Source organism: Rhagoletis pomonella, unplaced genomic scaffold, assembly GCF_013731165.1.
Source record: "Rhagoletis pomonella isolate Grant_MI unplaced genomic scaffold, Rhpom_1.0 Rhpom_scaffold_00007, whole genome shotgun sequence".
Taxonomy (NCBI): domain Eukaryota; kingdom Metazoa; phylum Arthropoda; class Insecta; order Diptera; family Tephritidae; genus Rhagoletis; species Rhagoletis pomonella.
The window spans coordinates 10,692,645-10,706,613 of NW_023458561.1; the positions used below are offsets into that span (position 1 = coordinate 10,692,645).

The window sequence follows — 13,969 nt, forward strand, 5'->3', positions numbered from 1 at the left end:
TTTTGTATATGTGCTGTGTACATGTTTATTTATAAACGTATGTGTTCCTTTTCTTTCGTACGTGTTTATTGATATATCTATACTGTAGTGTTTTCGGACGGTACCAGCTCTTACTGCCAATATAGGAGTATTACATACATGTATGTACTGCACAGTACGTACTTGTTTGGCATTTCATTTTTATTAATAAGACGAATATTGAATGTGCATACGAACATTCATATTTGTACATAAAAACATACATATAAAAAAAAATTTATTTGGTTTGAAAGCAAACTTGAAAGAAATGAAGAAATTTATTCAAATTTCAAATAATTTCGTTTGAGTAAACAGTAATTACTCAGGATCTGATTAATCAAATTATTTGATTAATCAGGATTATGATTAATTAAAAAATTGATTAACCGATTAATCGTACATTCCTAATTTTCCGCCATCCCTTGTCAAATTAGATTTGGTGACAAACCGGTTTCGGCGTTTTGCCATCTTCAGTGTCAGTTTTCATTCTCAAATGACACTGAAGATGGCACAATGCCAAAAGCGGTTTCTCTTCAAACCAAATTTGACAATGGATGACGGAAAATCGTTTTACAATACATCATTATTTGTCCCAATTTTACAAAATTTTTCTGTACACAAGGTATCATAAAAATCGCCAACTTTAAATATGTATAAAAAAAAAAACAGATCTAGGCTAAAAATTCTTTTGCGATTCTTTTATGGAGATGTAAACTTTCATTTACTTTTGGTTTTATCTTATACGGAGACATGCACCTCCATTTTGGGTAATTGCGATATTAATAATAAAACGTATATTATCATTTACTATTTGCAGAGGAACTTTCGCTCGTAATTCCGTATTGAAATTGCTCAACTTATCACACAATAACATCACACGTTTGGATGCTAATAGTTTCCGAGGGATGAGGTTTTTGAGGTAAATTAAGAAGTGATATTATTAGAAAATTTTACGCACTCAGATGCAGTGGTAACATTCATTGTTAGTCAGATATAAAAAACAAATTCTCATAAAAACAAAATAAAATTTATTACAGGTGCATACAGTGTTGCCCGTTTGCGGGATTTCGCCTTTTTTCGGGATTTTACGCCTAAAAAGGGCGAATAGAATTTTCTGTCGCAAAACGTTATTTTTTACATATGATACCAAGCAATAAAGTTTAGTAATTGATAAATAGGTAAGGTTAGGTTAGGTTCAAGTGGCTGCCAGTGGTCCACTAGCACACTTGGCCCTTAGGTTGTGTGCCCCTTGTGATACCCCGTGGATCGTTAGAAACCTCTTTCTCAAATCATCGTGTGTATTAGAAGTAGCCGTATGCCTACCTCTGCTATGTCGGTTAGGTATTCAAATAATCCTGAACTTATAAATATTCGTCTTCTTCTACAAAGTGCGGGGCAATCGCATAACAGGTGGCGCAAGGTTTCTGACTTCTTCATTTCTACAGCTTCTGCAGAAGTCATTATGGGGACCTCTACCCTCACCTTGTGCCTTCTGATGACAACATGGTCTGTTAGCAGACCCACAGCTGCGGCTAGGTCGCCTCTGCTCAGCATGAAGAGATTCTTCGACTGCTTTTTATCCCATTTTCGCCACGTAAGCTTCGTATTGTTGCAAATGGTGAGACTAGCCCATCTGTCCCTTTCTAGTTTAAGAGACAGATCCCTTAGAATGAGCTTGCCCTTATATCGAAAATAGCAAGAGCTACAGAAAAAATGTTATCGACAAACTTGCAGGAAACTCAATTTCCTACAAGTTAGTCATTTACATTTTTACTGTAGCTCCCGTTATTTAGGAGATAGGGGCAAAAAACCAAGAATTTCATGAAAAAATTGGGTTTAGTGACCCGTACTACCTCGCTGGTGTGAGTTAGGGTTACGCCGAAATGGACTTTTGTAGAGCATTCAGTTCTGAAGAAATCTTTTGCTTGACCACAATTATTACCATAAAATTCGTTTTGAAGAGAAAGAAACCAAGTTTAGTGTATTTTAAACGTGAAATCTTTATACGCTTTGGTCGAGCACTTTATATTAATATTAAGAACTCAAATTTTCTGTGATTTTTTTCATACAAAATTTCGAGGTGGGAGTGAAAAAAATTGCATCCATATATATGGGGAAATCTTTTGAGATGGGGACATTTTGGGTACTGGCATATTGTTGCCGCCACAAAACAACTGTACTACCAAGTGCGGTTTGGGTGTGTAAAAAATGCTTACCTCTAAAAATCATTTTAATGGTCACTACTTGATAATCCTTAATAATATAAATGCGAATGGTTTGTTTGCTACGCTTTCACGCTTTAACTACTCAACCAATCATAATGAAATTTCGCACACTGGCGTCATTTAGCCCAACTCAAATTATAGGTTAGCTTTTATCTCAATTAGCCAAATGGGCGTAGCACCTCCTATACAAACGGAATTTTTCATACTGCATACCTCTGGAAGTATTTGTGGTAGAGTACTGGAACTGGGTATGGAGATATATGACATCTGTTTAGGCCTCCACTCTAAACCATAACTGCGAATGTACATATAAACACACACACACATTCACATTTATATATATGTACGGCTGTTTTGGTATAGATTTTCCGCTAAATCGACTTTCGTTAAGTTTACCCTTCAATCACTTGTACTGTTTGGAGGTTGAATGCTGTGCTAAGAAAAAACGGTCACTTATTTCTCAACATCATCGACGAGCGACTGTAAAGGCATACCTATCGAATCTATTAACTTTTTAATAAACCATTTATGTATGTATATATTTACTGCACACTAATTGGTTTCATTTCAATTTCTTCGTTTATTTCATTACGCATTATTGCAAATACTGCGATCGCTGAGCTATTCAGCACACGGCAATACTATACTTATGAAAAAAATTTGGGTTCTTAGAAAAGGGCCCGTGGCACCTGCCATACAGACTGAATTTTTTATACTACCACCTGTTAAAAAATTAACTTCAAAGTATTTTATAGGTTAAATGAATTATTACAAAATGGATGTCGATCTAGTCGTTGTATCCTAGAAATGGTGATTCTTAGAAACAAAAGTGTCACAGCAGTTTTTAGAAATAATTGCATGATCTACCATGATACAAAAATAGAAGGTAGTTTCATTTATTGACATTCGTTGTTGTTGTCGACCACTTGACTTTTAAGTTAAAATGGTGCCCTGCAACTTGTAACAGTACCCATTTTTGGGTTCCCAGAATTTTCTGATGAACATGTGGCGCTTCTAAATAATATATATACATAAATATATGCAAGAAACTATGTATGCATTTGTGACAAGAATTATCCACATAAGATGAAAACTACTTCAGTTTCATTTTATAAAATTTTTGTTCATAGAAAAATGCGTAAGTAAGACAGTTCGCGTACGGTTCCGTTATTTGTAAAATGCTCTTAGGTTATCGTGTCCAAACTCGTGACCCGAATAAAAAAATTGCAACATATACATACGTCCTGCCAAAGGATTAAGCTTTAATTTAAAACAAAGACTTCGGTTTGAAATATGCACTTTTTTGTAAATTTAGAGGTGGATTTTGCGCAAAAATACTGTGCATGGCATAGCGGAGCCGAATGCCACCACCGCGGGAAGGAATTTTGCGCAAAAATACTGCTGATGGCCTAACACGAGTTGAATTTTTCTTTGCGAAAATGCTTATTTCACCCCATTTTGAAATGGCCCCCAGTGCTTGTAGAAGGGGCAGGGAGGAGAAGGATGGATTTTTTAAAGTATTTTGTTTTAGGTCATGATTCAATAATAAAAGGTTTGCTCAAAAAGCAGTTTTCTCGCTCCCCCTTGACAAAATCAGCTCCCTTAGCAAGGCACTATATGTGGGTTCGTGTGTGTGTGCAAAGCTTTTGTAAGGGAGCTAAGGGAGTGTCAAAACTCTAATGTCAATAATGAGCAAACCTTTAATTATGGAATCATGGATTTAGGTGGCACACCCCTTCTCCCTCCGCTCTCCACCAAAACATCATTGTACAAATAACCGAACATTTCCCACGCACAATATTAAATTCTCTGATTTATTCAAGGCACATTAAACAGGTAGTATCAGTAGAGCAAAAACAACATTTGCGTGTATTTCGGGAATTTCGTGATTTGGGAGTAATTTTTGACTCTTCCTTCACTTTTGTTAACCATGTCAACCATATTATACCGAAAGCATATTCTAACTTGGCCTTTCTTCGACGCTATGCGAATGATTTCAAAGACCCCTATACTAGGAAAATTTTGTTTAATTCTTTAGTGCGATCAAAATTAGAATATGGCTCGGTTATATGGAATCCCATGTATAAAACACACTCTGTTAGAATTGAAAGAGTTCAACGCAAATTCACACGATTTGCTGTTCAACCTCTCAATTTTATTAGTCCTCTGCCACCCTATCCTGCCAGGTGTATGTTAATTAATGTTCAGCCGCTCGATATTAGGCGAGCTGTTCAAAATCTAATGTTTATCTTTGACATAATTTCCGGTGCCATTGATTGTTGAGCTCTTCTTGGACAGATATGTTTTAATATCCCCAATAGAGCTCTACGCTCTACTAATATTTTTTATATTGGTATTCTGAGATCGAATTATCTCAAATTTGCCCCACTTATAAGAGGGCTCAACGAGTTAAATCGCATCTGCAGAATTATTGATCTCGATTTCGCAATGTCAAGGTCCCATTTCAAGGCAGATATTGAATCTTACTACCGAGATAATCCGCCATTGATTTAATATTTTATTAGTTTTAAGTTTAGGTTTAAGGAATCTGTAAATCTAGTCAGTAAGGCTTTTTGCCATTGACTTAATAAATGAATTGTAATTGTAATTGTAATTGTAATTTTGTTGTTGCTTCTGGTATCGAAAGTGTCAAAAACTGTTCTGAATTTTTTCTTCTAAATCAAAGCGTGCCATGTGAAATACAAAAAATTATTAAAAATAAAAAGTTGAAATTGGAAAAAATAATAATTGATGCAACTTTCTTTCCTAGTAAATTTATTTGCTTCTCGAAGCATTGCTCCATCCTTTGCAAGGCCCAGTAATCAGCGGTTGTGCTGCCGAGTTGGGCGAACGTTCCAAAAGCAGCTATTCAATCGCTTGTTTTGTATGGAAAAAGGTTTCACATGCAAGTGGATTTTAACAATTCAGAATTTTTGTGAGAAAAAATTAAAAATATTTGACATTTTCGAGACCAAATAATTTGAAAATAAATCAAATCAGCTGCTCTACTGATACTACCTGTTCAATGTACCTTGGATTTATTGTTTGATTGCTATAACTGAGACAAGGTAGCTCACAATTTTGTACAATTTATGAAGCTTCAAAAACTTATTTTTTGTCAAAAATTGTGAAATGAAACTACCTTCTTTTTGTATCATGTGATCTACACTATTTATATGATAAACCTTACCGTGTAGCTAAAAATGGTAAAAATAAATACATGTGACTTTAGGCCTTGACTATTTTTTTTTAAAGATCTGGGATCGATAACGACTTTTCACATTTAATTTATAATGGCGTTCGTAAAATTCGTACCAATTTTCAGCTTTATGCGAGTTACTGCAACCTTGAAAATCTAACTTGGAGTAGCAATTAAAATATATTAGTAGCAATTAAAATATATTAGTAGCAATTAAAATATATTAGTTACACGGGTTATAATGTACTTCAATTAGGTTGACAAGTGATAATTTATGGAAAAAAATTTGCTACTATGTTGAAAAAGAAATTATTTATTTGCACGGATTGCACGGTTTGCAAAGTCAGAAGCGTTAACCACTGAGCTATGTACATCCCGTAAATTCTTGTTGCTAATTCACTTTCCTTATTCAACCAACTACTATCAAGTGCAGCTGATTTGCCGCTATTTAAACTCGACAGCGTGGTTGTTGTTGTCAATTCTATATATCCATTTGCTTATTTGCTTTTTTGTATAGTTTCAGGCAGGCTCTTCCTAAACTACGCAAATTTTTTTTTATTGAAAATTTCTACCTCAAAAGATTTTCCCATACACAAACAAATCAAACATCAAAAGATCAAAATGATAATGTAAAGTTTCGATTTTTATTTTATTCCTGAATTCGAAAAAGAATCTGCGCAGTGCAGAAAAAAGTGTATTGAAATTATTTTTGTAGGAGGATATTTAATTAAAAACTTGTAAAGAAAACAAACTCAAGACAACGTCTGCATGACTCCTGCCCGACTTTAAACTCACTTAAAGTTAGTTTTGTCATAGCTAATCAGAAGTTAGTTATTTATAGAAATCCCGCAAAGAAGGTAACAATAAGTTGGTTATTTTAATCAATTGATAATTTTTTTCTGCAGGGTACAGTTAAGCTTTTTATGGAAATGGGCTATTAGTTTCAAAAAACTGTTTTCTAATTTAGATGTTGACAGGGTCAGGGATCGAACCGAGGTCCTACGGAGTGGTAGTTTCGTGAAAAATACGTTTGATTTAGTTTAATTTAGGTTCGGCAAATTTCATTTGCATTTGGTTTGTTTTCATCTGTGCCCATAAACTCATTTAATTTGCGTTCAATTTTAAATCGATAGCGTTACATAAGTGTGCGACTGCACTTAAATAAAAAATGTACTCACATTATCGTTTTTAAAGCTGGGTTTTGAAATGCAGGGTTTGCTTTTATTTTTATTGTTAGGTTACTAAAAAAAAGTACTATTATATGTATATGGCCTTTTCACTTCTGCCTTTTCTTAAACACAAACGCGAGTATTCAGTTAAATTTATACTCTATTTTTCATACAGTTTATTTATAAAACGCATATAATACAATTTAATAACTTAAGGCAGTAAAATCTGGCGATACGAATAACATTGTGCCTATACATAAAAAAATATTTCCTGAAGCCTAGATGAAAAATGCAGAAGCCATCAAGCGGGGATACAGTGCATTAGCTGACTATGCAGAGATTAAGCAACCCGAAAAACTCCCGATTTCCATTTAGACATAAGAAGACAAACTGAAAAATTAATTGAATGAGTTGATTTTTTAAAATGTCGATGTTCGATTTGTATCGAATATTGTATTGCTGTATAACATGCATTTTCATAATATTTAACTGTAAAAAATGATGATTGAGATATTTTAAATCCGAAAATATTTCAATTTCTCTGAATATCGTGAAATATCATTGCCAGAATATATAATGATCGATGCTTTGAAAATTTTAATTCATGGAAAAAGTGTGTAAAATTTCACTTGAGTCTGAAATTTTAGCTGTGTGATAAGCTTGATGTATCATGTTAATTGAGTAGGCCCCCATCTAGACAGTGGCAGATACAGGGGAGGGGCGATGGGGGCGATCGCCCCCCCCCCCAGAGCTGGAAAAAAATTTCGTTTAAAATATACACCTCAAACGAGAAATTTGAAAACAAAAAAAAAATTAAATCTTCAATCATAATCCCTTTTTTTTAGGCTTGCACAAGATTATGAATTATGAATGATGTATAGAATAAGAACGCATTTAAATCTCTTTAATTAGAAATTAAACAATGGGTATGCGAATACTACAAATTTATAGACCTTGTCATAACTTTACGGCATTTACATTTCGACAAGATTTGACCATTTGTCCTAATATTTTTATACCCGAGCGCACTTGTGCACAAGGGTATATTAATTTTGTTCACATAACGGTTGTTTGTAACAGCCAAAACGAATCGAGAGGGATATAGTCAAATGTATACATAAATGCTCAGAATGAATAGAGAAGTCGATTAGCCATGTCTGTCTGTCCGTCCGTCCGTGTACACGATAACTCGAGCAAAAATTGAGATATCTCAACGAAATTTGGTATGTAGGTTTCCATTAATCCAAGGTAGGTTGGTATTGAAAATGGGCGAATCGGACTGTAACCACGCCCACTTCCCATATAACGGTAATTTCCAGAAATACGAAAACTGCGATATTTAAGTAACTACTGAAGATAATTCACTAAAAATTGATATTTACAATAAATTTTAGACGAGAAATAAGAATATTATTAATTTTTGGCAAATGGGCGTAGCCACGCCCACTTATGGGTACATGTGTATATCTTGGTAACCGCTATACCCATTTTTTCCAAACTTGGCACAGTTTTTAGCCTTACTACAACATACCAAATGGCTGAAAAGTTTTAAAATCGGACAATAACCATGCCCACATCCCATATAACGGTAATTTAGAGAAATACGAAATCTTCGATAAATCAGTAAATATTAAAGCTAATTTATTCAAAATTGATGCTTGCAACAATTCTTTACCAAGAAATACGTTTATGGTAAAATTGTGGAAAATGAGCGTGGCACAGCCACTTATGATCACATACATATATGTATATCGGTAACCGTTCTACCAATTTGTACCAAACTCGGTATTTTTATTGTGCTTGCCACATAAAAGCAAAAAGTTGAAAATTATTGAAATCGGACTAAAATTACGGCCGCTTTTCATATAACGGTAAATTTCAGAAATGTTTGAAACTTCAATATTTCGAAGTTTAAGGACGCTAATTTATTCAAAATTGATCCACCCCAGCTTACCATCTAGCGGTAGGTTTCGGAAAACATATATTTAATACTTGCGCCGGGTATTTAATGTTCGTACTTTCGTAAAAATTTCGAACTTTCGATTATTAAGAAATATTTTAAGTAAGCAGTTTTTTAGCCCATTTAATTTTACTGCAAGGTCAAAGTAACTGATTTTTGGCATTTTATTCCATAAAATACATTTTCGACGATTTTATTGTTATATGGAGAAAATGAGCAACACCTTCGAAGAAAAATATTCCCAAAAATCAATGGTACTTGAAATTGGGCGGAGGAGGATGGTTCCGGGCGCAGGAGTGGAAAACTTTTGACTGCCATTCACCTGGGAGTGGCCAGAAGCGATTCTTGTGCGTACGGTTCAAATCGCAGCTCACAACGTCCGGATATTTATATCCACGTATCCTCTGGGTATCAACCAAACACCCGTTTGGGGGCGAGCTAAAGTGAGAAGGCGTAAAACTTCGCATGCGCTGGATTTGGGTCCCGCCACGTTAAAACCCCGCCCAGCCTCGGATGAGACCCCCTTTTTCTGATGACGACCACGGCAGACGTATAAAGGACTATGATTTAAGGTTGATGTCCTCGGGAAGACAAAGGCTGACATCACCGCCATCCAAGAAATGCGATGGACAGGGCAAGGAAAAGTAAGCGTGAAGCCTTGCGACGTCTACTACACTTGCCACGTAAAGGAGCGCAAATTCGGTGTTGGATTCTTGGTAGCAGAGAGACTCCGTCGCCGAGTACTGGCATTCACCCCGGTGGACGAACGTCTAGCCACAATCCGCATCAAAGCTAGATTCTTCAATATCTCGCTCATCTGCGCCCATGCCCCGACGGAAGAGAAGGATGAGGCGTCCAAGGATCTCTTCTATGAGCGCTTGGAACGTACATATGAGCGCTGCCCCCGACACGATGTCAAAATCGTGCTTGGCGATTTTAATGCCAAGGTGGGCAAGGAAGGGATCTTTGGCGCCACTGTCGGAAAATTCAGCCTCCACGACGAAACGTCCGATAACGGACTGAGGCTGATCGACTTCGCCGGGGCCCGAAACATGGTTTTATGTAGTACTAGGTTCCAGCATAAGAACATCCACCAAGCTACATGGCTGTCTCCAGATCGAAAAACGAGAAACCAAATCGATCATGTTGTGATAGACGGAAGGCATGCTTCAAGCGTTTTGGACGTACGAATACTCCGAGGGCCAAACATCGACTCGGACCACTATCTTGTTGTAGCCAAGAAACGCACCCGCCTCTGTGCAGCAGAAAATGTGCGCCCAACAATGCAAGGAAAGCTTAACGTCGAAAATTTGCAATCACAACAGACGGCCAATTTATACCCCACTCGACTCACACACCTGCTCTCTTAGAGCACTCGGGCACGGGCACACGGGCAGTGGAACCATATTTCCCGATCATTAAGTACCGCCGCCGAAGAAGTAGTTGGATTTCAGCGAGCCCGAAAGAACAACTGGTACGATGAGGAATGTCAAGAAGCCGCAGAGAAAAAAGATGCCACGCTGCGATCGGGCGCAACGCGTGGGACCGTGATAGGGAACTGAAGAAGGAAGCGAGACGTATTTGCCGCAATAAGAAGAGAGAGGCCGAAATACGTGAGTTCGAAGAGCTTGAGATGCTAGCCGACAGGAAGAACGCCCGAAAATTCTACCAGAGGATTAGGCGACTTACGGAAGGTTTCAAGACCGGGGCGAACTCCTGTAAGAACAACAATTGCGACCTAGTGACCGATGTCCAAAATATACTTAAATTGTGGAGGGAACACTTTTACAACCTATTTAATGGTAGCAGCGCTGAAAGTAGTAAAGAAGACGAACCCGAGTACCCAGTCGATGATGAAGGAGTCGACGTTCCACCGCCTGACTATGACGAGGTACGAATAGCATTAACGCGGCTGAAAACAAACAAAGCTGCTGGAGCTGACAGCCTGCCAGCTGAGCTATTCAAGTACGGCGGCGAGGAGCTGATGAGGTGCATGCATCAGCTCGTATGCAGAATATGGTCAGATGAACGCATGCCCGACGACTGGAATTTAAGTGTGCTCTGCCCAATCCACAAGAAAGGCGACCCCGCCATACGCGCCAACTACCGCGGAATCAGCCTTCTAAGCATAGGTTATAAGGTCTTATCGAGTGTATTGTGCGAACGACTGAAGCCCACCGTCAACGAGCTGATTGGACCTTATCAGTGTGGCTTTAGGCCTGGAAAATCCACCATAGATCAGGTATTCACAATACGCCAAATCTTGGAAAATATCCGCGAGAATAGGATCGACACACACCATCTATTTGTCGATTTCAAAGCTGCTTTCGACAGCACGAAGAGAAGTTGCCTTCATGCCGCGATGTCTGAATTTGGTATCCCCGCGAAACTAATAAGGCTGTGTAAAATGACGTTGAGCAATACCACCAGCTCCGTCAGAATAGGGAAGGACCTCTCCGAGCCGATTGATACCACCGTTTGATACGTTTGTTCACAAAAATATCAGCGCGACCTATTGACAAGTTTTGACAAGTTAGTATTCTTTTATGCAATGTAGTTCTTTTCAATTCAACAACAAAAACGATAAAATCAAAGTTTAACTTTTTACAAACAATTTTCATTAAAATATAAAGCTTTGTTGTCAGAATTTTTAGAAAACTTTGGGGTATGCAGTTTTATATCCATTCAATTTTAGAATAATGAATGCAAGTTTAAAAGGCTAAGAATTCGCGTTGATTTTTAGTATTTTTTTGCATTTTCTTTATATATGTTGTATGTAAAAAAATTTTAGTAAGCTTTATATGGAAGAAAAAGTGCAACACCTCCAACGAAAAAAGTTCTCAAAAATCAACGCGAATTTTGAGCCACTTCATACTTGCATTTTATTATACTAAAATTGAATGGACTATAAAACTGCATTCCCGAAAGTACTTACGACGTTTAAAAAAAAAATACGTACGAACCAAAATCATCGTTCAATCAGCAACCTGGAATTACAAAATGCAAAAAATTATAGTTTAAAAAACTAAAACCTCGCTATTATAATTTCCATTCGTACTGTCATCAGGTATGTAACTTGAGAATAGAAATCGCTGCATCTTTAAGGCGCATCAATATTACATAGTTACATCCCGAGCTAATAAAAGGAAGAAAAAAATACAAAGCATCAGTCTCTTTTATTCCAAAAGTGTTTGCAGATTAAAATGTCCAGCTTGCGCAACCTTCTTTGTAACCAGAGTTGTGCACTTACACAAATTTTCACATTTTTTACACTTACTATGTAAATAATTGTAAATTATTGTGAACAATTGTAAATTGAAAATTATTTACATTGTTTACAATAATTTACAATAAAGAATTATTGTAAATAATGTAAATATTTCACACGCACAACCCCTGGCTGGCACACGTTGGTGTTCGCACCGAGACACTATTTACCAATATTTACATTGTTTACAATTATTTAAAATAATTTACAATTACTTATATCTGTTTACAATTCTTTACAAATGTACATTATTTACACCAAAAACATCACCCTGTAAATATTTACATTATTTACGAGTAAAGAATTGTTGTAAATAATAGTGGTAATCACCAAATTGAGCAAGTGGCCTAGCACTCTGGCAAAAGAGCAGATGAGCTCAAGCAACGACAGTTGACAACAGTGGCCTGGCACTTGCTCACTTTGGTGAATACCACTAAGGATGCAAACGATGTATCGATATTTTTGAAACATCAATAACATCGGTTTAAAAATCGATGTTTGTCATCGATGTTTATAATTTCCTAAAATCGCTAAATTCACGATACATCGATGCCAATTTCAGCGATGTTGTAACATCGACGTTAGTGTGACTCAGACTTGAATTCGACTTACCCATTACGCTCCTAAAATTTTTTAACTGGCCATGAATTTTATTACCAGGGAACGGATTTTATGGAAATTGCCTTTTTTCTGCTAAAGATATAGCGTACATATATTCGATTTAGCTTTCCCTGATTCCACATTTAAACATTTGATGTTGCCTTTTTTGCCTTTTTTAATATATTTGCCTTGTTTTGCCTTTTTTACCTTAAAGGCCAGTATGCAGCTCCCAAAAAACAGAGAAAACTCCATATAAAATGACGTACAAGAAATGGCAAAGAAATTTTCTTGTGTCTTGTGGCAGTACGCAGTTCTTAAGAAATTTGCTACGCTTTCTAGTACGATTTTCTAAAGGTTTTTTGTTTTGCGCTTCATTATTTCTTGAGGAAAGAGTGAGGCAACAGAATATGAAGTATCAGATGTCAAAATTCCTTGGACACACACACACGAAATATGTACTGGCAATTTTTTTCTTGTTCGTTTTCTTGGGAGCTGCATACTGGCCTTTAGTTGTAAAGGGCAAGGAAAAAGCCCTTATTCCTGATATTTAAAATGGGCGCCACTTATATCAACTCACGTCAAGCACACGTTTAGTACATTCAAGGTTTTTTAGCGAAAATCGAATGAAAATGCTGGCAGAAAACTTCAAAATGCATCTTGTGGTTCAATGTTACTACAACTATAGAGATTAAAGTTTTGTGAGTTAAAAACTCGAAAGGAGAAAATAGTCAAAGTATCAAGGTAGAACTTTTTCATATAATGAAAGTAGTTCACAGTTTTTCTCTTTTTACTTGTAAAATAAACATTTCTAAAACAAATGCATTTTTTGATTATTTTTCGGGATTTTGTCCTTTTTAGCCTTTTTTTGCGATTTCTAGTGCCTCTTCTATCCTATTTCGTTGTTTCATTTTGCGTTTTTTATAGGTTTTTAGGTCCTAAAAATCCGTTCCCTATTTATTACATATTCTTTTGGGGAAGATTCAGAAATTCTCAGTGTACTCTTATCTTTCGATATTAAAAATGCTTAATAATAATAATAGATTGGCGCTTACACATATGTTAGTGTTTGGCCGAGCTTCTCCTCCGATTTGTGGCGTGCGCCTTGATGCTGTCACTCAAAGCGGAGGGACCTACAGTTTTACGCCGACTCCGAACGGCGATTGTATTTTTATGAGAGGCTGTTTTCATGGCAGAAATACACTCGGAGGTTTGCCATTGCCTCCCGCGGGACGACCGTTGTCAAGAAAAAACCTTTTTTCTATATTTTTTTTGGGATGTTGCTTTGGCCAGGGCTTGAGCCCTGGCGTTGCGGAGTAGAAGCGCGCTCTGCTTATCACTACTCCACAGCGGCCGACTTAAAAATGCTTACTTAATCATTAATAAAGCCCGGGTTCCTGTTGGAATTTCAACGAAATTGGGCCGTGGAGCTTTAGACTCAGCGAAATCACGACGGCATGCATTTTTTTAATATTTATAGGAAGGGTAAAGGAATGGTAAATAAATACAAGGAAATACATCCATATATAAGCA

General features: G+C 36.7%; 1 protein-coding gene across 3 annotated transcripts in view; it reads left to right on the forward strand.

The window, feature by feature from the left end:
• The window catches only part of LOC118742309 (protein artichoke), a gene marked incomplete in the record, with an annotated part of 113,018 nt that overhangs the window by 30,746 nt on the left and 68,303 nt on the right, over window positions 1-13,969 (forward strand). For all 3 annotated transcript variants that reach the window (XM_036474284.1, XM_036474283.1, XM_036474285.1), the window contains 1 exon segment: window positions 836-937. In XM_036474284.1, the coding sequence (XP_036330177.1) occupies window positions 836-937 (102 nt within the window).